Source organism: Orycteropus afer, unplaced genomic scaffold (assembly GCF_000298275.1).
Source record: "Orycteropus afer afer isolate SDZICR_OR568_19922 unplaced genomic scaffold, OryAfe1.0 scaffold00026, whole genome shotgun sequence".
NCBI classification, from domain to species: Eukaryota; Metazoa; Chordata; class Mammalia; order Tubulidentata; family Orycteropodidae; genus Orycteropus; species Orycteropus afer.
Genome location: NW_006921613.1, coordinates 2,991,382 through 3,016,232, shown reverse-complemented (window position 1 = coordinate 3,016,232; position 24,851 = coordinate 2,991,382). Strand labels below are relative to the sequence as shown.

The following is a 24,851-nucleotide window of genomic DNA, read 5'->3' as shown; positions in this document are numbered from 1 at the left end:
GACATGTGATGGAGAGGAAAGTTTTTAGGACAGGGAGTTGGAAACCCTAGGAAAGGCTATATTGTTTACTTGGTAAGCTATCTGTAAAGGAAATGAGCTCTAGAAGGTACATATTGTAGTTGAGTTGTTAGAAGTTAATATTGACACCTGACATTGTCCCCTTAAACCTAACACTAAGAAAGTCTTCAGGAGGGAGGGTTTAAAAGCTACATCTATGTTTTCCTCTTTACACTCATTGCAATAAACAGTGGGACCATTAAGTTGTTTGTTTTGCCATGAAAAATAATTTTAATCACTGGATATAAAATTTTCAGTCCTCTTTCCCACCAGCATGGTGAATCTTTTATGTCTTCTTTTTTAAAACTTAAAAATGGAATTAGCTTTTAAAAAATAATGTAAAGATGAATAATGAGGTTGTCAGCACTTCTGAAACCATGTTTCAAAGAAACCAGGGTTTGAAAGGACAAGCCTGCTTAAAGTGTTGCAGAGCATTATTGAGCTTTGAGAGGTAAAATGTCTAGGAAAGGACAAAGTAATTTAGTAGAATACAAAGCCTCTTCTTGGCAGTGGGGCAATTTATTCTTTAAAATATTATAGCAGTTTGAGTTGGAAATTTTACTAGAGTTCACAAAGTAAAATGATGAGGTTGAAAAAGGGCTGTTTGAAACCACCTCAATTGTGACCCTTATTAAGGAATTCATTAAAGAATCCAGGATTACTTAACAATCTTTTAGACTATCTCTCTGTCTCCTTTATCTGTCCTGCAATCCATCATGAATAGCACTGCCAGACTGGTCTACTTAAAACATCACTTTCATTGTGCTATTCTCATGGTTAAGTACCTACAGGAAGATGGATGTGCAGTTTTGTCCAAGATGAATTGAGGATGGGGTAAGCTGAGAGAGACTGAGAGAAAAAGAAAGATTGTGAAGGAAAGCAGAAAAGATGTGTGGAGACAAAGGGAAGGGACGGAACTGCCACGATGACCTGGAGCCCTGAATAGTTTCTAGATTACTGCACATAATCTGAGTATCTTGGGCAAATCATATAAATTCTTTGCATCTCAGTTTCCACATCCCTAAAACACAAAGATGTTGTATTATATTGTCTTTTGGGTTTGTTCAGTTTCACAATTCAGATTAGCAGTTATTTAGGATTTTAAGCCTTCGCAGCTGAGTTAAAAACAAAGAAATCAAAAGGACACATCCTCCACAAAAATAGTAAAGAAAATAATCAGTTTTAAAAGGGATTTTATAGTAGATTTTATATTAAGAATTAGTATTATATTTGCTTGGAATTGTGTCAGTTTGTGGAAATACACAACAACATTTAAAAACAGTTTATTGAGACTTACTATGATCCAAGCACTGAGCAGAGTAGCCATGTTCCTTCTCCACTGCAGTGTAGTCACTTCCTTTACAAATTTGCAGTGTAATTAGAGAGAGGGAAAACAAGGCAGAGAAAAGGAAAGAAAACTTTTGAAAAATGGTAGGTAATTAATTCAACATTCCTGTTCACTGCTTCATTAACATTTGCACAGAAGCAAGAGATGGAAATATATATATCTATATATATATTCTGAAAGATGTTTATTTGTGTTTTATTGACTATGCAAAGGCATTTGATTGTGTGGATCATGACAAATTATGGATAACATTGAGAAGAATGGGAATCCCTGAGCATTTGATTGTACCATGAGGAATCTGTACCTTGACCAGGAGGCTGCCATTCGAACAGAACAAGGGGACACTACATGGTTTAAAATCAAGAAGGGAGTGTGTCAGGGTTGTATTCTTTCTCCACACTTATTCAATCTATATGCTGAGCAAATAATCTGAGAAGCTGGACTATATGAAGAAAAACGTGGTATCAGGATTGGAGGAAGAATCATTAACAACCTGAGATATGCAGATGATACAACTTTGCTTGCTGAAAGTGAGGATGACTTAAGGCACCTACTGATGAAGGTTGAAGAATACAGTCTGCAGTATGGATTACATCTCAACATAAAGAAAACAAAAATCCTCACAACTGGACCAATGAGCAGCATCACAATAAATGGAGAGAAGATTGAGGTTGTCAAGGAATTCACGTTGCTTGGTTCTACAATCGATGCCAACGGAAGCAGCAGTCAGGACATTAGACAACGTGTAGCATTGGGGAAGTCAACTGCGAAGGAACTGTTTCAAGTGCTGAGGAGCAAGGATATCTCCTTGAGGACTAAGGTGCGCCTGACACAAGCCATGATATTTCCAATCGCCTGGTATGCATGTGAGAGCTGGACAATGCATAGGGAAGACCGAAGAAGAGTTGATGCTTTTGAGTTGTGGTGCTGGTGAAGAATGCTGAAAGTACCGTGGACTGCTAAAAGAACTAACAGATCTGTCCTGGAGGAAGTGCAGCCAGAGTGCTCCTTGGAAGCAAGAATGGCCTATTTTGGTCATGTTGTAAGAAGGGACCATTCCCTGGAGAAGGATGTCATGCTTGGTAGGGTGGAGGGTCGACGAAAGAGGGGGAGGCCTTCAGGGAGATGGATTGATACAGTGGCTGCGATGATGGGCTCGAGTATAGCAGGGATTGTGGGGCTGGCGCGGGATCTGGCAGTGTTTCGTTCTGCTGTGCATGGGGTCGCTATGAGTCGGAAACGACTCGACGGCACTTAACAACAACAACAACAAATTTAAGTTTCATTTTCCTCTTGCCACTCAGGCTTGATCATTATTGTACTACCAAGCATAATTTCAGTATTAAAGATAAATATTGTGTACAACCATGTCCTCTAAACAAAAGCCAGTTTCTTCATCTCATGCTCAAACAAAGAATAGTTATTCCAAGGCAAGAAGAAATATGGCTATGTTGGTCTTATTGAGAGATGACATGTTGATCTCTAATATGATTCTCTCCAAAGAGATCATCAAGAATAGATTAGTGGACTATATGTGATTCCCAGTAAAGTAAAACATCTTACTTTATTTTAATTTTAATTTTTTTAAGAGAATCTAGGAGAGAAGATGAGGGAATCTGGGATGATTAGTATTAGGGGAGCTTTTTCTTTGACCTAGCTTTCTGTTTCAATACAGAATATAGAAAATTATTTGAAAGCATGAAAACAGTGTTTTTCAGGGATTAGAGTTAACAGAACAATGAACTCAGATGGGGCATCTGTCAGATCCTTGTCAGACAGGACATTAAGTACTGGGATCCTACTAGTATGTAAGACATAAGCTCAAGCAATTTTCAGGATGAATCTTTGGTCCTAACCAACTGGGATCAGAAGAGGAACAAAGTCTGGACCAAAGCTGAAGTTAAGGTAGTTAATAGAGCTCAGAATATAGCATCTGGTGCAATCGCAACTTTGGCTGTTTATATTCTTTTCCTTTAATTCTCTAAGTAGATAAATACCTACAAGTTCATGTCTAGCAGAGACTCTGTTAACTAGTCTGTTCTTATGTTTGAAGAAATGTGAGTAACCCTAAGGCAGCAATGTGCCATTTTATATCCAATCAGCTTTAATACTATGTATATAAGTTATGATAAAATAATTGCTAACAAGAATATATCATCTACTGACAATATTATCTCAATCAGTGATTTCAACAATGCTGTAAAGAAAGTAACTTCCGTTTCTCACATGAGAAAACTTAGAGTCATAAAGACTGAATAACATTACTGGTCTAGTGACTATTAATCTAGTTAGCTTTTCCCTGTGTCTATGTCCTTGCCTTCTAATCTACTTTAGTGTAGGGTCCCTGTTTTTTTCCCCTGATCCTCAGGCCCCCGCCTTGCTCTTTTCCAAGGGTTTCAAAGAATCTTACATTTTAAACCAAGCCAATGAAGATAAGTCCTAGTGTTTGATGTCAGATCACTCTGGTATCAAGGCCTATTTGCTTGAACTACCACTTTTTATTTGTTCCACAGACACTTATTGGGTGCCTGCTACATGCCAGAGTTGGTTGTGGGGAAGTAGAGATGAGTGATATGTATTCCTTATTTTTTGAAACATATAATGCAACGCAACGCAACCATTGCTGTGGAGTCGGATCGACCCATAGCGACCCTTCCTTGGGTTTCCAAGACAGTATCACTATGGAAGTAGATTGCCCAACCTTCCTTCCTGGGTGAACCACTAGCCTTCTGGTTAGCAGTCAAGTGCTTTAGGCACTATGCTACCAGAGCTCCTGGATTGCTCACTAATACCAGGTTGTTTGGTTGTTTATAATCTAGTAGGACTATCCCATGTAAACAAATAAACCAAATGCAGTTTTATAGGAACTATAACAGAAGACCAAGAACAATTTTTCCCAGATATTTATCTGGCCCAGTTCAACCAAAAGGTAGGTCAAGACATCTTTCTGTCAGTAACAAGTATTCACCTTTCAATGCACAGAAGTGCTGAGAAGCCCATCTGAGTGTCAGGGGCCCTTATTCTCTCCTCTCTTCCTTTCACTCCACAGCCCATCCCACTGTAAATCCCTGATGTTGATGACACCATGAACCACCACCCACTGCCATCAAGTCAATTCTGACTCATAGGAACTTCCATTGGGTTTCCAAGGCTGTAAATATTTACAGAACTAGACTGCATCTTCCTCCTCCTGTGGAGCAGCTGGTGGATTTGAATTGCTGACCTTCTGGTTAGCAGCCAAATGTCTTACACTACCAACCTCTTTATTGATGGCATAAACAAAAAAATTCACTTCTATGGAGTAGAATCCGATTCATAGCGACCCCTCCTTGGTTTCCGAGGCAGTGGTGGTATCACTACGGCAGTTGATTGCCCAGTCTTCTTTCCAAGGAGTGGCTGGTGAGTTTGAACCATCAGCCTTCTAGTTAGCAGTCACATGCCTTAGGCACTGCCAAAGAGGCAAGGAGGCCACATCTTCTGACCTCCTCTAACCCCACAAGAGGAAGACAGAATCACCATCAGTAGCCCAAGGCCTATTTCTGCCAGGCCAGACATGCTGCCTCCCTCCAGCCCTTTCATCAACCCTGACACCAACTGTTCCTCCCACAGCACTCACCACCTTTCTGCTGGGTTCGATAATTCACTGCAGTGGCCACACAGAACTCACAGATTATGGGGTTTATTAGGGAAGCACCAGACTACAATTCAAGTTCGGGAAAAATGCTCAGTCTCTCTCAGCCCGCCGTCTCTCAACCAACAGTCTCTCACAGTCTCTCTCCCAGCACTGTGTGTCCCTCAGTGTCTCACTCTTAGCCATGCACATCTCTTGGTGTCTCTTTCTCAGCAATGCGTGTCTCTCAGTGTCTCTTTCTCAGCAGCGCATATTTCTCAGGAGGACATTTCTCTCAGCATCATGTCCTTCTCAGCCAGCAGTCAGAGAGAGTTCTGTCTCTAGGAGGCCTCCTTTTGAGCCTGGCAGAGTGGCCAAACTAGCCAATCATAACATCAGAATTCTAAGCACCTGAGAGAGAGCAAACCTCCCAGAACATTGCTTTGTGCCACTCCCAACAGAAATACCCCGGGTGGATAACATTTACAATCAGGATCTCCTCAGTTACTTACAACAGCCTCCACCACAGAGTTTACAAAGACTTAGGGCTAGAAAAGCCGTATCAGGTAACTTACTACACCGCAGGCATTATGCTACCAAAACTCCTTATCGATGGCATTGTGGAGGCATAACTGCTTGAGACAGGGAGGAGGTATTTTGAAAAATAAGTAGATGTGAGCCTATGACAGTGAGGAGGTTAGTTTCTACATAAGGAATCAAAGAGTGAAAACAGACAATTGTGGAATAGTGTGATGCCCCTGAGTAACTACAAGGAGTTTAAAGTGGTTGGAACAATGAAAAGATAGGAGAAGTTGAAAGAGATGAGACTAGGGGTAAGGATGGGGGATGGGGAGTAATTTTACCTTAGCAAGGTACAAAATGGTTTGTTCTATATCCTGTAAGCAATAGAGGATATTGAGTATGAAAATGACAAGTTAATATTTGTTAATTGAACATTTGTTATAGAAAAATCCTTCTGTTGACAATATAGAGAATGAGTTAGCAAAAATGCTGAGACACCAAGTAAGATGGTAATACTAGAAATGAGGCCCTACAAAATGGGAGGCTAAGGAGGGGTACAGATGCCAGAAGTGTCATATTTTATCAATTCTGTAATATTTTATATGTTATTTTTTTAAAAAAGGAGGATTCATCTTAATAATCAGTAGTATCTTAACAGCCTTAGTATGGGCAACAATTGTAAAATTTTCTATTGCCTACATATTTATAAACATAGTTAAAGATGTCCTGGGAAAGTGCCATAATTTAATTGTTACTGCTGCTGACATGACTGGACAACTCCAGTCCTTTAGTGTTTCAGTTTTAAAATAAGGATAATTAATTTCAGGAAGGATAGTGGCCCTGTTTGCCTCCTTTGATGGATTTTATAACTTTTGGGGAGTGTCAGCTTTAAAACTTGCAGCATGGTTGTCTGTTGCTTGGAACAAAAGTTCAGAGATAATAATGGAACATTCTTTCATATAATGTTAAATCACCAGTGCTCTGGATGACTTAGAGTTCAATAATTTGGAGAAAGTCCCAGACATGGACAATTCTGAGTTGAAGAGCAATTCTGAAAAATTGGACTCTGAACAGGAAGTTAAAAGAGTAACTCAATTTATTTTGTTTGCAATTGCCTTTTCATGTATGTACAAAAGTGATTGATGCATGAAAAAATTCTATGTCACAGATTAAATAAGTTCAAGTATCCTCTTTTAGTAAATATAATATTTAAATCATAATGGTGAAAAAATGGTGTCATAGTTTAATTGGATTTAGTTTTCACAATGGTACAACAAATCATACTGTATCTTAAGATAGTGTCTTAGCTTCAATGAAACAGGGAATTAAAAAATCTTTAGGAATTGGGGGGCAAAAAAAAAAAAAAAAAAAACACCGGCAGCAACAGCAACAAACAAACAAAATCTTTAGGAACTGGTGATTAATTGTGGCTGTAGGGAGTGAGGAAAGTGATAATAGATTTGGAGGACCATAAAAAAGGTGCAATCACCTGAGAAGATTGTGCATAAGAAGACGACTGAGGATAGAATCTTGGAGAACAGAAACATTTAAAGAATGAGAAGAGAAGGGTCAAGAAAGAAAAACTAGGAAGGAAATTTCAAAGAAGAAGGTGATGAACCAGAAAATACTGTCACTCTAGCCTGTAGGGAGATGCAAAAAGAAAGGAGGAAACATAAGTGAAATGTTGCAGAGAAGTCAAGCAAGATAAAGAAGCAATTGGTTTTGGAAGTAGAAGGCTGTCAGCCATCTTGGTGAGGGCTGTCACCTGCCACATGCCCCTGCCCCATTCTGGCTTCATTTAGAGTTTGAGAGAGCTACTCCAGTCTCCACAGCTAGACTCAAATGCCTGCCTTTTGCTGAACCTCCTCTTCATTCTACCCATTGCCAAGATCTTTTCCTACGTGATTACATTGCTCCAGTTAGTCTATCAGCTTCCAGGATTACCTGTGGAAAATTTTGTCACTTACACATGCTTTTTAGGGCTAAAAGCTGAAGTGGAATCAGCAGAAGTCACATGTCATAGTTAGAGTTTGTAGATAAGACCAATCAGGTAAAGCAGGTGCATGTCAAAGATTACTTGGCTCTTGTTAGTGTCAGATCTACTATTGGCAGCTAGGAGTGTCCAGTCAATGCCTCATACTCCTCAACACAAACTCTCTAGTTTTAGAAATCATTGTTTTACTAGGATATCTGAATGGAGAAGTTGGAGCAGATTTAAAGTCTCGCTTATATTAAGGCAGAAGTTTGGAACTTCACCAATTACTGCTGTTCACTTTCCTATTCAAAGCAGATAATGCTGATGGCATTTTTATCCATTCCTATTGAGGAATGGAAAGGAAAAAAAATAACATACTATTTGTTAGCATGTAGAGTCTTTGGGTAAGTGTAAACTTACCCAGATTTAATTCAATCATGAGAAATGTTAATGTATTTCTTAATCGACTATTTTCTTAATGATTACTGTTCTATTGAGGGAATCTAAATATATCAAACAGGCTTTGCATTAAAGTTAACACCTCTAGCTTAACAGATGATCAGTTACACACACACAAATATTAATTTAGTGTTGACAAAAATAGAAAAAGATAAGGGGAAAAACAAAAGAAAATACTGAACTAATATGCAGTAAATGAGTGACTAAATGACGTATAAAATGATCACGTGGAAAATTATATAAAAATTATGTACAATATATAATGTTAGGGAGCTCTGGTAGCATGTACAATATATAATATTAGGGAGCTCTGGTAGCATAGTGGCTAAGACACTTGCCTGCTAACCAGACGGCTGGCAGTTCAAATCCACCAGCCACTCCTCAGAAGGAAGGTTGGGCAATCCTACTTCCGTAGTGATACTGCCTCGGAAACCCAAGGAGGGGTCGCTATGAGTCGGGTTTGACTCGACGGCACATAACAACAACAACATATAATATTAAGCAAGAAAACTGAAGTAGATTATTGTATGCTTACCTCAAGTAACTAATAATACAAAGATTTGTTTGAAAAAGCCTGAAAAAGAATAAAGCTGTATTAAGGGAGAGGGATTTAGAAAGATTCATTATGAATCTTTTATATTACTTTAATGTTACACAATGCTGAAAAAGATCAATTACATAAACCAGCCCAACAATTATCTTGGAAACACAGAAATAAGAAGTACTATGTTTTTGTTTTGCTTTGTTTTGTTTTGAAGCCTGTAGTCTTCAACTACATATTACATTGGGTAAATCTGCTCAAAAGACCTCTTTAAAGTGTTAAAAAGCAGAGATGTCACTTCTAGGATGAAGGTGCCCCTGACTCAAACCATGGTATTTTCAATTGCCTCATATGGGTGTGAAAGCTGAACAATGAATACGGAAGTCTGAAGAATAATTGATGCTTTTGAACTATGATGTTGGCAAAGAATATTGGACTGCCAGAAGAACAAAAAGGTCTGTCTTGGAAGAAGCACAGCCAGAATGCTCCTTAGAAGCCAGGATGGCAAGACTATGTCTCATGTACTTTGGACCTGTGATCAGGAGACACCATCCCTGGAGAGGGACATCATGCTTAGTGAAGTAGAGGGTCAGTTAAAAAGAGGAAGACCCTCAATGAGATGGATTGAAATAGTGGCTACAACAATAGTCTCAAACAGCAATGATTGTGAAGATGGTGCAGGACTGGACAGTGTTTTGTTCTGTTGAACATAGAGTCACTGTGAGTTGGAACCAACTAAATGGCACCTAAAAATTAATTTACAATTCCTTGGGTAGTAACAGAGTCTACCAATTTTCTGATTTCTAATGGAAAGTAACTTATATATGAATAAGTAACCAGTTAACCACCAACCATCCACTCCCAGAAATAGCACATCTTTGTCTCATTGACAGAAAGATCTACCTTTGGAAAATCAACTTGATAGTTTTTGTTTGATGCCCTCCTCATGCCTTGTCATGGTTAATTTTTTATGTGTATACACACATATGGAAGCTCTGGTGGCATAGTGCCTAAGGCATTTGACTACTAACTAGAAGCCTGGCAGTTCAAACCCACCAGCCACTCCTCAGAAGGAAGATTGGGCAATCTACTTCTGTAGTGATACCACCTCAGAAATCCAAGGAGGGGTTGCTACGAGTCAGATCCAAGTCGACGACAGTGAGGTTTTTTTTTTTTTTTTTTTTTGACACAGAATGTTATCAGATCAATTTTGAATGAAAATAGTGGTTGATAATCAGTATTTCCATGTGTTTACTTAGAAAAATCATCTTTATTCCTCCTCTGGAGTAGATAATGACCTTGGGAATGGTTCTGTACAATATTATGTCTGCATTTCCCCATTTATAAAATAAAAGAAATAATATCTGTATCTCAGAAGACTTTGTTTTTAGAATAAAATGAGATAGTACATATAATATGGTTAGAACAATAAGCACTCTATTAAATTTTAGCTATAATTTTTAGCATAGTATCAGGTACCTGGTAAGCACCACATAAATATTAGCTAGCTATCCCTGAGGGGTTCAAACAGTTAAGCTGTTTGAAATGTTGCTGCTCACTGAAATGTTGGCGGTTCAAGTCACCTTGGAAGAAAGGCTTGGTGATCTACTTCTGAAAAATCAGCCATTGAAGCTTTATGAATGGGGTCATTATGTGTCAGAATTGACTCAGCAATTAGTAACTGGAAAGCTAGTGTATTGCCTAGTCAACATCTGTGAATTCCAGGCCATTTTAATCCAATAAGCTATTCAAAATAAGTGCTGAAATCAAACAACTTTTTTCCTAAAGTCAAACTTCATCTTAAGAATTACTTGTCTTCTATTTCCTGTTTTGATGACACCTTCTGACATCCTCATCACTAAGCTCAGCTTGTTTCTTTGAGGTTTTACCTAATGCCCATGAACTTGACTTTTTACCTGGCTAAGGCATTTGACTGCTAACCAGAAGGCTGGCGGTTTAAACCCACCAGCCACTCCTTGGAAGGAAGGTTGGGCAATCTACTTCCGTAGTGATATCGCCTCAGAAACCCAAGGAGGGGTTGCTATGAGTTGGACTCAACTCAATGGCAGTAGGTTTGGTTTGGTTTATTCATATTTCCAGTCCTCACCATTTTTCTAATCAGTATCTCCCAGATCTCTTCTGGTTAGAAATCCTCCCAATAAATATTACAAAAATACCTTGCACTGGCATAGAGATTCACAATATTTACCAAATATTTTTCATGGGGTGAGGCCAGTAGGGCAGACATTTCTAAGGTTCAAGTTTGCAATAACAGTTTTGTTATTAGTTAATGAGTAGGTTTGTAGATGTATACGTTTATATAAATTTCTTATAATAATGATAACAATTATAAGAAAATAATCTGAGGAAAAACATTTCTGAGGCTCTCCATGAAGGTTAGCAGGACATTTATACTGTAATTTTCCAAAGCACAAAAGGTAGATTCAAAGACATCAAATGACTTGACAAACTTGGAAGTTAGATGAATTTTGGATCCATGTCTTCTAACTTGGACTCATTAGTAATGTCCAGATGTGACCTGGCTCTTTGGGTGTCTCTGCTGTCATGTCTGATGAGAAAGTATAAGAGTGAATGTTAAGGCCAAAGAGAAGACATGTGTATAACTGATTCCTGAATTTGGATTGAAGTATACAGAGCAGGCTCCAGATTCTGGGTGCACTTTGGAAATTTGAATTAAGTTCTATGAGTAGGAAACATAAGGAAAAGTAATACATCATTATTGACATGAAGAAAATGCACAACTCATTTCTGTAACACTTTGCAGTTTATAAATCACTTCTTAAACATTATCTCAACTAAAATTATTTCTTTACATAGCTGTGAAAGTCACATTGTTTTAGGAATCAAAACATTTCAAAACAGTTGAAGTAAGCCAGTTAGAATGATTGTCATATAATGGAAGGACATGTATTCATATTCACTTTATGTCATTATTAAAGAGATCTGGTGTCATAGTGGTTAAGACATTGAGCTGCTAACCAAAAGATTGGTGCTTCAAACCCACTAGCTGCTCCACAGGCAAATGATTAGGCAGTCTGCTTCTGTAAAGATTTACAGCCTTGGAGACCCTATGGGGGTTGCTATGAGTTGGAATTGACTAAATGGCAGTGGGTGGGTGGGTTATGTCATTACCAGTTCTATTTGCAGAGGAGAGACAGTATGAAAGACTTGGAATAAGAACTTAAGATTGGAACAAATGAATTGGAGAACTCCCAGAAACCCACTCACACAGCTCTATTCCCAAGTATTTGATGTTTTAGAATGGGGGTGGGGAGCAGGAATCTGGGAAGAGGATAGTAGGGAAGGAAGAAATAATGCTGATGGAGAAGTTGATACACTTTTTGAAGATGGAGTTGAAAAGTAAGAAGCCAAGATCATTGCCCTTTCTTTGTTTGCTCTTTTCCCACACTAGTTTCTGGTGGTTCAGAAGAGCATGTTAGCAATGATTCTTTTTTTGCAAACTAATTCTTGAACATTTACGATCACTGTGACTATCACAGCCCTTGGCCTAGAGAGTACAACTGACATTGTTCTGGGCAAAGTGGAAAACCATATTAACTTCTTTGTCACAGAATGTCCTCTTTCCCCAACACCCAGTCTCCTCTCATTTTCCTTCTCTCCTTCCCCTCTTTTCTTTCTTTCCTCAATCTTGAACTTTGTCCTATGTTTACTTTTCCCTATGTCCTATGATCTAAATTATTGAAAAATTTTAGTTGAGGTACATAACTGTAAATATAATTCATTCGTCATTGACATGCTCTTTACACATGTGTAAGGATTTTAATATTTTCATATTTATTACTGCATTTGATACTAATCTACACACATATAGAGCACAGTATTAGTACTACTTATTCATTACTGTTTTATCTTTTTACTATTTTGCTTTTATTACTCTTTTACATGATTTGCATGATGGATTTAGTGAGTTATCCAAGATCACTAAGCTAGTAATACATTCAGCAAGAAGTGTTGGCATTAAGACCATGTATACTAAGAAAAAGCCAATAAAGTAAAAACTTTGCCATTATTAAACTGGGAAAAAACAACTTAGAGGCCATCTCTGTGGCCAGTGGAAAATTGGAATTTAAAATGCTAACAACCCTATTGACTGTTGTAAACTGTTTCAATGGCAGAGCTGTCCAGCCAGAACCTCAAGGCAGGAATTGTTTTGTTCATGGTAATTAAGCTGACCAGGAAGAAGTTTGTAGTTCAAGTGGAATGAAGAGAAGCTCACAACAGTGATTTTAACAACTTCTTGGTTGTATAAAATGACTGCACAAGACACAATAAAAAAATCACATATAATTTATTAAGCTTATTTTTAAGAAACATAAAGATATAATAATATATCTTTTTATATTATTTGGAAATTGGAAAAATGGCACATGCTCATTATAAAACTTCTCAATGTAGTAGCTTATTGTTGTTGTTGTTGTTATGTGCCGTCGAGTCGGACCTGACTCATATCGACCCCTCTTTGGGTTTCCGAGGCAGTATAACTATGGAAGTAGATTGCCCCATCTTCCTTCTGAGGAGTGGCTGGTGGGGTTGAACCGCCAGCCTTCTGGCTAGCAGTCAAGTGACTTAGGCACTATGCTACCAGAGCTCCTATAGTAGATTATATGATTGTCCAATTCAAAATGGCCGATACCAGTCCATTTCATTGTACTAATGCCTAGTCTATTGATTTTCATTGACTCCATTTCATTTCTGATGACTTCCAAATTTCCTTGATTAGCTCTTGTGGAGCAGTGCCTAAGGTGTTTGAATGCTAACCAGAAAGTTAATGGTTCAAACCCACCAGTTGCTCCATGGAAAGAAGATGAGCAATCTACTTCTGTAAAGATTTTACCACCTCAGAAACCCAGTGGGGGTCACTATACGTTGGAATTGACTCAATAGCAGAGTTTTTGTTGTTCTTGTTGTTTGTTTGTTTTCCATTTTTGAGAATACTTCATACATTCAACATTCCAATTACTAATGGATATTTGAAGCTGTTTCTTACCATTTTGAGTCATGCCACATAACTAGGTAAAGTTTCAAAAAGCTTTACTCTATCCACATCATTTAAGCTCAACTCTACTTTGAGGAAAAGAAGCTCTGGTGGTGTAATGATTAAGGCATTTGGCTGCTAACCCAAAGGTGGATGGCTTGAACCGACAACCAGCTCCATGGAAGAAAGATAAGGCAGTCTGCTTTCATAAAGAATTATAGCCTTGGAAACCCAATAAGGGTTGCTATGAGTCAGAATTGACTCAATGACATTGAGTTTGGTTTGGTTTGGCTAGTTTGAGAAGGCCATTCTTTACTAGTCATATTTTAAGTGTCTTTGCACGTGAGGGGCTCATCTTCTGGCACTATATCAGACACTGTTCTGCTGCTATACATAGGGTGTTCACTGGCCATTTTTTTTAAAGTAGATTTCCGTATTCTTCTTGTTAGTCTATCTTAGTCTGGAAGCTTCACTGAAACCTGTTCACCATGGGCGACTCTGATGGCATTTGAAACACTAGCATAGCTTCCAGCATCATAGCAACATGCAGACAGTACAACAAACTGCTAGATGAGTGGTGGACAAATTGAAGAGGAATGGCATCACATTCACCATCATAAAGAACATTTCAAATTCTATCCTGAAGTACAACACTATCAGTAATACGATATAATGCACACATCTACAAGGAAGACCAGTAATATGACTATTATTCAAATTTATGCACCAGCCACTAATGTCAAAGATGAAAAATTAAATATTTTTATTAACTTTTGCTGTCTGGAATAGTTGAAACATGCAATCAATATGCATTGATAATTACTTGTGAATGAAATGTGAAAGTTGGAAACAAAGAAGAAGAAAGACTAGTTTTCGGAAATATGATCTTTATGATACAACAATGTCAGACATCACATGGTAAAATTCTGCAAGACCAATGACATATTCATCAGAAACACCATTTTCAACAATACAAATGACAATTGTACATACATACCTTCCGAGGAGTGGCTGGTGGGTTGGAACCACCAGCCTCTTGGTTAGCAGTCAAATGCCTTAGGCACTATGCCACCAGAGATCCCATATGGAATATACAGGAGAAAAATCAACTGCATCTGTGGAAATAAATGATAGAGAAACTCAATATCATCAGTCAGAATAAGGGCAAGGGCCAACTCTGGAAAAGATCATCACTTTCTCTTATGGAAGTCTAAATTGAAGCTAGGGAAAATCAAAACAAGTCCATGAGAGTCAAAATACAACCTTGAGTGTAACCCACTTGAATTTTAGACCATCATCCCAAGCATAGATTTGATGTACTAAACACTAACGACTGAAGACCTGAAGAGTAGTGGCATGACATTAAGGCTATCATAAATGAAGAAAGAAAAAGATCATTAAAAAGATAGGAAAGAAAGAGTAGACCCAAAATGGATGTCAGAAGAGGCTATAAAAATTGCTCTTGAACATACAGTAGCTAAAGCAAATGGAAGAAATTATGAAATATAAGAGCTGAACATAAGATTTCAAAGGGCAGCTTGAGAAGAGAAAGTATTATGAAATGTGCAAAGACTTGGATTAGAAAACCAAAAGAGAAGAACACTCTTGGCAGTTATCAAGCTAAAAGAACTGAAGAAAAAAATCAAGCCTTGAGTTGCAATATTGTAAGATTCTATAGGCAAAATATTGAATGATCCAGGAAGCAAGAAGCATCAAAAGAAGATGAAAAGAGCACACAAAATCATTGTACCACAAAAAATTGCTTGGAATTCAACCACTTCAGGAAGCAACATGTGATCAAGAACTGACACAACTGAAGGAAGAGGTCCAGCTGCACTGAAGGCATTGGCAAAAAAAAAAAAAAAAAAGCAAGTTTCCAGAAATTAACAGAATTTCAGTTGAGATGTTTCAACTAACGGTTCAACACTGAAAGTATTCACCCATCTATGCCATGAAATTTGGAAGACAGCTGCAGAGCTAACTGACTGGAAAAGATCTGTATATATGTCTGTTCCAAAGAAAGATTATATAATGGAATGTGGATTATTCGACAATGTCATTATTGTATCAACAATATCATTGAACAATATCACATACAAGCAAAATTTTGCTGAAGATAATTCAAAAGCGACTACAACCATACATCAACAGGAAACTGCTAGAAATTCAACCTGGGCTCAGAAGAGGACGTGGAACAGCAGATATCATTTCTGACGTCAGATGGTCTTGGCTAGAAACAGAATAACAGAAAGAAGTCTACCTGTGTTTTGTTAACTATGCAAAAACATTCAACTCTGTGACTCACAGCAAATTTTGGATAATATTGCAAAGAATAGGAATTCTGAAACTCATACTTATGTTCAAGCAGTTGTTCAAACATAACGGAATGCTGCATGGTTAAAATCAGAAAAGATAGTGGCAGGGTTATATGCTTTCACCAGACTTATTCAATCTACATGCTGAGCAAATAACCCAAGAAGGCAGAATATATGAAGTACTATAAGGTAACAGAATTAGAGGAAGACTCATTAACAATCTGTGATACACCAATGTCTTGAAGCACTTACTGCTGAAGATAAAGACTGCAGCCTTCAGAATGAACTACACTTCAACAGAAAGAAAATGAAAGTCCTCACAGCCAATTAGCAACATCATGATAAATGGAGAAAATATGGAAGTTGTCAAGGATTTCATTTTACATCAAAAACAGTGCCTATGGAAGCAGCTATCAAGAAATCAAGTGACATATTGCATTGGTTAAATCTACTAAAAAAAGAGCACTTTAAAGTGTTAAAAATAAAAAATATCATTTTGAAGAATAAGGTGCGCCTGACTCAAGCCATGGTATTTTCAATTGCCTCATGTGCATTTGAAAGCTGGACAATGAAAAAAGGAAGATAGAAGAAGAATTGACTCATTTAAATTATGGTTTGGCAAAGAAATATTTGATATACCATGGACTGCTAAAAGAATGAACAAATCTGTCTTAGAAGGACGGTCTGAATGCTCCCTAAGCAGGAGGATGGCAAGACTTCATCTCGCTTACTTTGAACATATTATTAGGAGAGACCACTCCCTAGAGAGGAGCTCTGGCAGCATAGTGCCTAAGGCATTTGACTGCTAACCAGAAGGCAGGCAGTTCAAACCCACCAGCCACTCCTCTGAAGGAAGGTTGGGCAATCTACTTCCGTAGTGATACCACCTCGGAAACCCAAGGAGGGGTCACTATGAGTTGGTCCAACTTGATGGCAGTGAGTGAGTTAGTTTTTTAGTTAGTCCCTGGAGCAGGACATCATGCTTGGTAGAGTAGAGGGTCAGCAAAAAAGAGGAAACCCCTCAAGAGATGGATTGACATAGTACCTCCAACAATGGGCTCAAGGATACCTGCTATTATGAGGTTTGCACAAGGATCAAATTATTATACACAGAATCCACCTTGTTGACAGTTAACAACAACAACATTATAAAAAACACTGAACAGTATATTTATAGAATAATCAGTCCTTTTTTTTTTTTTTTCTTTATGGTACTCGTTACATTCCCCACAGTGTAATAGCTAGCTTCTCACTTCCTCCCTGTGGTTACCCCTTCCCTATGTCCTTGCCTATGCATTCTTGCCTATCTTTCTCTTTGTGCAAATGCTGTCCTTCTGATCTCCCATGGTTGATTGTTTCCTGGAGTGCATCTCTCTGGTGTAGGTGTTCAGCTCATAGGCCTATCTTTTGGCTGAGAGTTAAGCCCAGGAGTGAGTTCAATTGCAGGCCTGAAAGGAGACCAAGGGCAACAGTCTCAGTGGTTTCACCAGTCTCTATCAGATCAGTTAGACTGTTTTTTTTTTTTTATGATTTTGTGTTTTGTTCCAAATTTTACTCCCATTCTATCCAGGATCTCCAATATCAATCCCTTTCTGAGTGGTTGCCATTGGTAGCTGGGCACCATCTAGTTCTGATCTCAAGGTCATATAGGCTGAGGTTCTTATGATCCATTAGTCCTTTGGGTTAACTAATTTCCATGCATCTTTGATTTTCTTCATTTTTCTTTGCTCTGGATGGGGAGACACCAATAGTTGCATCATACATAGCTGCTCACAAGCTTTTAAGATCGCATTTACTACTCACCAAAGTAAGATGTAGAACAATATTTTTATATACCATGTTGTGCCGTTTAAGCTTGATGTCCCTAAGACCACAGTCACCAGCCTGCAGGCCTAGTGACACACTCCCTCATGGTTCTTATTTGTGGCTATGAAGTTATCCTAACTTTGCCTCCTACAAGGTTTAAACTGAATATGGACATTTTTATAGCACATACAAATATATATGTAGGAATATCGTCTGCCAAACCTTCCCATTTGCCTATCCATATCTGATCTTCTCTTTTCTCTCACCCTTTTTCCTTCCACAGAGGGAATGTGGTTCAATATGATGAATATCCTTGTACTTATTATCTGTGCTTATATAAACACACACACACACACAAAAAAAAAAATATATATATATGTTCATACTACACTTACTAATATGCAAACTTGCTATTTTCATTTAACATGTGTATATCTATGCATATATATTTATATTGTTGACTTTAATAATTGAGTTTTTCCATTATATTCTATACTATAATTCATTTCCTCAATGTTATATTCATAAATATTTAGGTAACATAATAACTTTTTTTTGTTATTTCCAAAAAATGTTGCATTGATGTACTACGTATTATTTTAATCCTATGTGTTTATTATGGGATAAATTCAAATAAGTGAAATTTCTGGTTTAAATGTAATCACTAATGTTTTTAATTTGTTCCTGCTTCCTTGAGATGCCATTTGAAGTTTAATCTGTATAGATGCGACCCCAAAAATTGTGTTTTATATTAAAGGCAATTTCATTGCCATTGCAGACAGACCAAATATGCACTAAAAAATAGCTTGGCCTTATTTTCTCTTAGAAGTCCTTAATTCCAGATAGCTAGCAATTTTTGTCCCCTTCTATGTGCCTCTGACATAAAAACTATGAATCATGCCAAGCCACCTATACCTTAAAGTTTCAATGTATGGAACTTTCCAAGAAGTAAAGTGAGCACTAGATGTAGTAGCTAGTGTCTTCTCCCCATATTGGGAAAGCTCCTAAAGCCTTAGATTTTTGGTACTTTATGAAGTAGTTGAAAACCATGGTACCCATTTAAATGTATTCATAGGACTATGAAAATGAGTCTTGATAGCACGATGGTTAAAGTGCTTGGCTGTGAAAAAAAAGTTGGCAGTTCTAACCCACCAGCTGCTTTGTGGGAAAAATGTGGTGACATTCTGCTTTGGTTAGGTTTATACCTTGAAAATCCAGTGGGGTATTGCTACTCTGTTCTATAGGATCATGATGAATTAGAATCCACTCCATGGCAATGAGTTTGTTTGTTTGTGGTATATACTATGAAAAGTGAGTTTTTCTCTTGCATGAAGTCATTTTACCCATTGAAGTTATCTTTTTTGCCTGACAGGGCTGGGAGAGGACTTTATGGTATTGACAGTATGCCAGATCTCCGTAAGAAAAAAACATTGCCTATTGTACGAGATGTGGTAAGCTTTCTGTTTAATGTTCTTTGATTGCATGTGTTGTCTTTTTCTCTATTGTTATGTTATATTGTCTTTCTCTTTAACTGTCTAGCCTGTATGCATTTCATAGAATAAAACATAAGAGGTCAGATTCTACCAAGTGTAAGATTTATTATGTCTTTAAAACCTATTAGGTAGAGGAAATAACTCTAACCTTGTAACAGCTTTTGATATTAGTTGAAATTACAAATTTAGTTAAAATGACCCTATAATTGAGCAAAAAAGAATCACACAGCAGGCTAAGTAAGCTGCTGCAACTAGGCTTTGATATGTTCAGTGTTATAAATGACCACTAGTTTAATTTCGAAAGTTTAAGGCTTGATTGAACTTCCTCACCTTAACCCAGTAGACATATTAAATACTTTATAATGCAAGCAGATATTAATCAAGTATTCATTCCTTTATATTAAGATCCAGTCTAGCCAAATTAATAAGCTATACCACCATCTAAACTCCCCACGTTTCCAAGTCATTACAACTTATATTAGTCCTGGATATAACATAACTTTGAACTCAAACTCTCCTATAATGAAGTACCCTGGGAGTCACCTAGAGATTCAAAGCATTGATGATGAAATGTACTAGATTGTGAAAACAAATAGCCATCAGCATGAAAAAAATTAGTATTGTTTTTCCATCATCTCAAGTGTCTTCCCTTTATTCTGTATGCATATTCTTAATAGTTTATAGCATGACTAATGTACTGTTTCCCCAGGGAAACAGAAATATCCCTTTTAGCAACAATGTGCATAATTTATTATCAGCATTTTTAAATTTTGCTAAGAAAATCTTTGTCTGAAGGTCATCACTTTGGATTTAAATGAAGAAAAATACTATTTTGATGTTTAGACTGAAAGAATGATATGTCTGTATAATTAGCTCAGATTCCTGCCATTATAATATGGACATTTATTTTAACATGTTATGCTTACCTAACATCATTATGTTCTTTTCCCATTTTGATATATCTAATTATTTATACTCTGTTTCCTCTCACTCCTGGAATCTTCAGGCCATGGTAAGTGGTTTTTAATTTGTTCAATTAATATTTGTCCATCTCTCAAATGCACACTCCATATATTAATAGGCTATAAGAAGGCAAGATGGGAAAATGAAAATAAAAGACATATAATAATAAGAAATTTGGTTCTTCAAGAATCTAACATACAGTTCAATGTGAAAAACAGATCAAATTATATATACATTAGGTACAAATGACAGAATAAAATAAGATACAGACATTATTTTAGGGACAATATTTGTCAGAGATGAAAGATCATCTTTAAACCCTTGAAGATAATCTCTCTACAGGTTTACATGGAAGGGGTGTAAATGGGTGAAGAGTGACTTCCTTACTTAGACATGTGCTTAATTTTATCTGAGTACCTGACCTTTAGCCCCTAGAAGATAATATTCATAACCAGATGTGAGTAGAGCTGATTAGGACTGTATTTTCCATGTTGACCTCGCTTCTCTCTTAAATGGGATGCAGATTTAACATTCTCATATTGATCTTTTTTCCAAAGTTCTCTACAGCATTTCCAAGTTTATTTTATTTCAGATATCTCAAGTAGGAGCAGATGATAATGGTTCTATTTTATAGATGGAAAACTAAATTTTCTTGAGTTGAAATCACCTAAATCACTAGCATGAGTGAAGAAAATAAATCTGAGTAACATGATTCTCCATACACAGAATGGTCACTTGGAAGGAAATATCCTTGCAGTTATGGAAGAATATTCTAGGGAGCTGTGAACAATTCAAACAGTATCTAATATCAATTGTGATTCAGACCATTACACAGGTCAGGTATCAGTGATTATGGTTTATGAAGGAATATGCTCATGACTACCTTGAGAAAAAAGTTCTAGAAGCCTCTTGGTAGCTCTGAAACTGGTCATTTTTCCTTCTTGGACCTCAATTTTCTCATCTGTAAAATGTAAGTGTTGAGTTTGATAACCTAAGGACCTTTTACAACTTATAGCAGAAATGGCAGGTAAGTCAATCCTTACTGACTACCACATAAACAGTAATTGTCATGATTACATATTGACATTCCTCTGAGCAGTTTGCCCATGGTAGCCTCTTATGTACCAATAATTCATAATTCTGTTTTAGACCCTGGCTGCCCGGAAATCTGGACTCTCTTTGGCTATGGTGATTAGGACATCACTAAACAATGAGGAACTGGTAGGTACAGTGCTAATTATCAACTATGTATTATCACTATCATTAGTAACTGATTACTACTGATGATAATCACAGGGTAAAAATGACACTTCTTGAGCTACTCATTTTTAATGTTCATTCCAATGACCTAGGAATAACTTGGAACAGGGTAGAAAGCCTGATACCTTAACATACTTCCTTAGGGCTTCAGCTTCCCTATCTAACAAATCATTTTCTGCTCCTCAAATATGCATGCACCTTCCCATCTTAAGAAATGCTGCTCCATCCTGGTAGAGCTTATCTTTTATTCTCCCTCTGAAAGAAATTCTGCAGATTTTTTTAAGACCCAGTTTAAGGTTCAGTTACTTTATAAGGCTTTCCCTAAACTCCTTTTTCCAGTTCTAGTTGAAATATTAATCTCCTCTTCTGAGATTTTATAGAATTTAATCATGACTTTCATAGTGTATAGTGTGGTTAAGACTGAAGGCTCCTTGGTGCAAATCCCATCTATACTACTTAATTAACAGTGAGTGTTATATCAGGCAGGCAACTTGCTCTGAGTTCTCAGATCAATAAAGGGGAGGAAATAATAAATCTTTGAAGATTAGGGGAATGGATACATAAATAATACTCAACATAGGGTGGATATAATAAACAATAAATATGAGCTGCTGTTCTTATTATTTGTATGGTTTTACCGTTTGATGATTTTTGCATAAACGTTTCTTTTTAGACTCTGATATTGTTAAGTGTAGTGCTATCTTGTTTCCTGTTCTTGTTAAAGAACTGTTCTTATTTTCATCCTGGTTGCTTGTCATGAGGCAGATATTCCGTAAATACTTGTTGAATGAATGAACCAGTGTGATTATAAGATACCAAACCTACTGCCAGCAAGTCAAATCTGACTCACAGTGACTCTGTAGGACTGTGTACAACTGTCCCACACAGTTCCCAAGACTGTAATCTTTATAAAGACAGACTGCTGGGGAATCCTAGGGGATTCTGTACCACTGACTTTTTGGTTAGTAGCCAAGCACTTTAACCACTGCCCTACCAGGGATCATCTAGAAAATACAAGTAGGCTGCAAATATCTAAACCAAGGATTCTTAAATTTGGCTCATAAAATCACCCGAGGGAGTTTAAAACATGCTGGTGCTTTGGTCTTAATCCCAGAGACTTATTTAATTGACCTCAGGTATGGCCTGGGATGAGAATTTTTTTTTTTCTTATTGTGCTATGCATGCTGTTTATTGATAACTCTGTCCTGTACAGACCCTCTTTCAGGGATGTTGCTCAGGACCATTTATCTGTGTCCTCCCCTATGGCAATCAATATGTCCTACCTACCCCAATTTTAAGGAGCTCTGATGTCATAGTGCCTAAGGCATTTTGACTGCTAACCAGAAGGTTGGAAGTTCAAACCCACCAGCCACTCCATGGAAGGAAGAGTAGGCAATCTACTTCTATAAAGTTTTATTTCCTCGGAAACCCAAAGGGGGCCACTATGAGTTGGGATCCACCAGATGGCAGTAGGTTTGGTTTGGTTTTACCCCAATTTTAGGAGATCCGGTGGTGTAGTGGTTAAAGCATTTGGCTATGAACCAAAATGTCAATGATTTGAACCCACCAGCCACTCCTGGGAGAAAGATGAAACAGTCTTCTTCCATAAAGATTTACAGCCTTGGAAACCCTATGGGGCAGTTCTACTCTGTCCTAAAGAGTCACTATTAGAATCAGTCAGAATCAACTCAAAGACAGTAGGTTTGGGTTTACCCCAATTTTGGTAGCTTCATCATTCTTAGAGAATAAACCATTTGCCAACAATGTTACATTACTTGTTTCAACTTTCAATACATTTGACATTTAAACACCATTATTTACATTTCTGAAGGACCCTGGGTGGTGCAGTCGTTAAGCACTCAGCTGCTGACCAAAAGTTGGCAGTTGTAACCCACCAGCTGCTCTGCAGCAGAGAGATATGGCAGTCTGCTTCTGTAAAGCTTACAGCTTTGGAAACCTAGTAGGGCAGTTCTACCCTGTCCTATAGGGTCCTTTGCATTGGAATTGACTTGACTGCAAAGGGATTTACATTTGTTATCCTCTTCTTCCTGTCATTATGATATTTCCTTAAAAAGTCAAGCTTCCCTATGCTTCTCTAATAGCAAGCTGCCACCCACCTCCAGACACATCTGTAAATATCCAGGTGCCATAGCAAGTTAAAGCATTTTCTATTGCGCCATGGGATAACAAATGTGGCTGCTTTCCCAGACCTACATGGTATTAGTGTTATGACACCATGTAATATTTTGAGTGTGATTTGTATACAGAGGAAGTAGACATCTTCTGGTACATAAGGAAGTCCCACATTGCTTGCTGAATCTCCAACTATCTAGTCTTTTGCTTTTGAAGACAGTGTCAGATTCCCCAATAAGCAAGGTAAGAATGAACTTATTTGCTCTTATTTACTAATCTGTGGTGACTATTTTCACATTTTTTCATCATATCAAAGATTCTGCTTCTAGGTGTGGTTGACACCATCTCTCTCCCAACTCCACAGTTCCTTCCTATAGAATCAGTCTGTTCAGATATACAATCCCTGACAAGGACAGAGTACCCAGTAGGCAAGGGAAGCATGGGCTTACTTGTGTTTACTAATTAGTGAACTAATGTGAAACTGTTCACTGCATGTGAAATTGTTCACTGCAGATTAGTAAGCACAAGTAAGCCTGTGCTTAATTTCCTTGTTGAATAATTTGCACCTGTGAGAAGAAATAATTTATCCACAATCAAGACTTTTTACTGATCAACTCCTCCACCTACACTGTCCCTTTCTTATATTTTAATATATAGTATTTGGTTTGCACCATAAATACTCTTTCTTATAAAAAGTTAACAGAAAAGCAGTAGAAATGAATGGAATGTTACTTCATTTTCTGAGAACCTGAATAGGGAACAGAGTCTCACTTTATGATTTAATTAACTATTGATTTACTTTTCAGCAACTTAAAAATATCACTTCCTTAGTTTCAGAAAACTTGAGTAAAAGACTTGTTGTGTGGGTGTTGGTAGACAAATAGAGTCCATCAATTCCCCCTAAAGCTCATAAAACCCATTTCCCCAGGGACCATGTCTCAAAAAAGTAAATGAAATATGACTTAAACAGCCATAGTAAATGACATTCTTGACAAGCTGCCACATTCATTCATTATATGGGTAACTAATTTGAATGCTGAAGCAAATAATTTCTACTTCCTGGTGCTGAAAGTCTTCCTACGCACCCTTGATCTGAAAGCATGAAGTATTTACTCTAACATGAAAGAAAATGAATTGCCCATGTAGATAATATCAAAAGATAGCACTTCTATTTTAATTAAAGAGATAAATGGTTAAAGAAGTCATTCATCTCTTTCAATGAAGGAGAAGGCTCCAAAGTCTAATGCAGGTTGACAGTGGGCCAGTCAGCACTGGCTCCATTAACAGTGTGCTGGCAGTTGTTGAAGTACTGCGAGGTGCCCTCATGCAGCACAAATTCAAACCCACCCAAG

General features: G+C 37.5%; 1 protein-coding gene across 1 annotated transcript in view; it reads left to right on the top strand.

Annotated features, from left to right (window-relative positions):
* The window catches only part of UNC13C (unc-13 homolog C), a 903,686-nt gene that overhangs the window by 226,260 nt on the left and 652,575 nt on the right, over window positions 1–24,851 (top strand). The window contains exons 4-6 of the mRNA XM_007935152.2: window positions 19,023–19,101; window positions 20,150–20,155; window positions 21,256–21,327. Coding sequence (XP_007933343.1) covers window positions 19,023–19,101; window positions 20,150–20,155; window positions 21,256–21,327 — 157 coding nt within the window. The remainder of the gene's footprint in view (window positions 1–19,022; window positions 19,102–20,149; window positions 20,156–21,255; window positions 21,328–24,851) is intronic.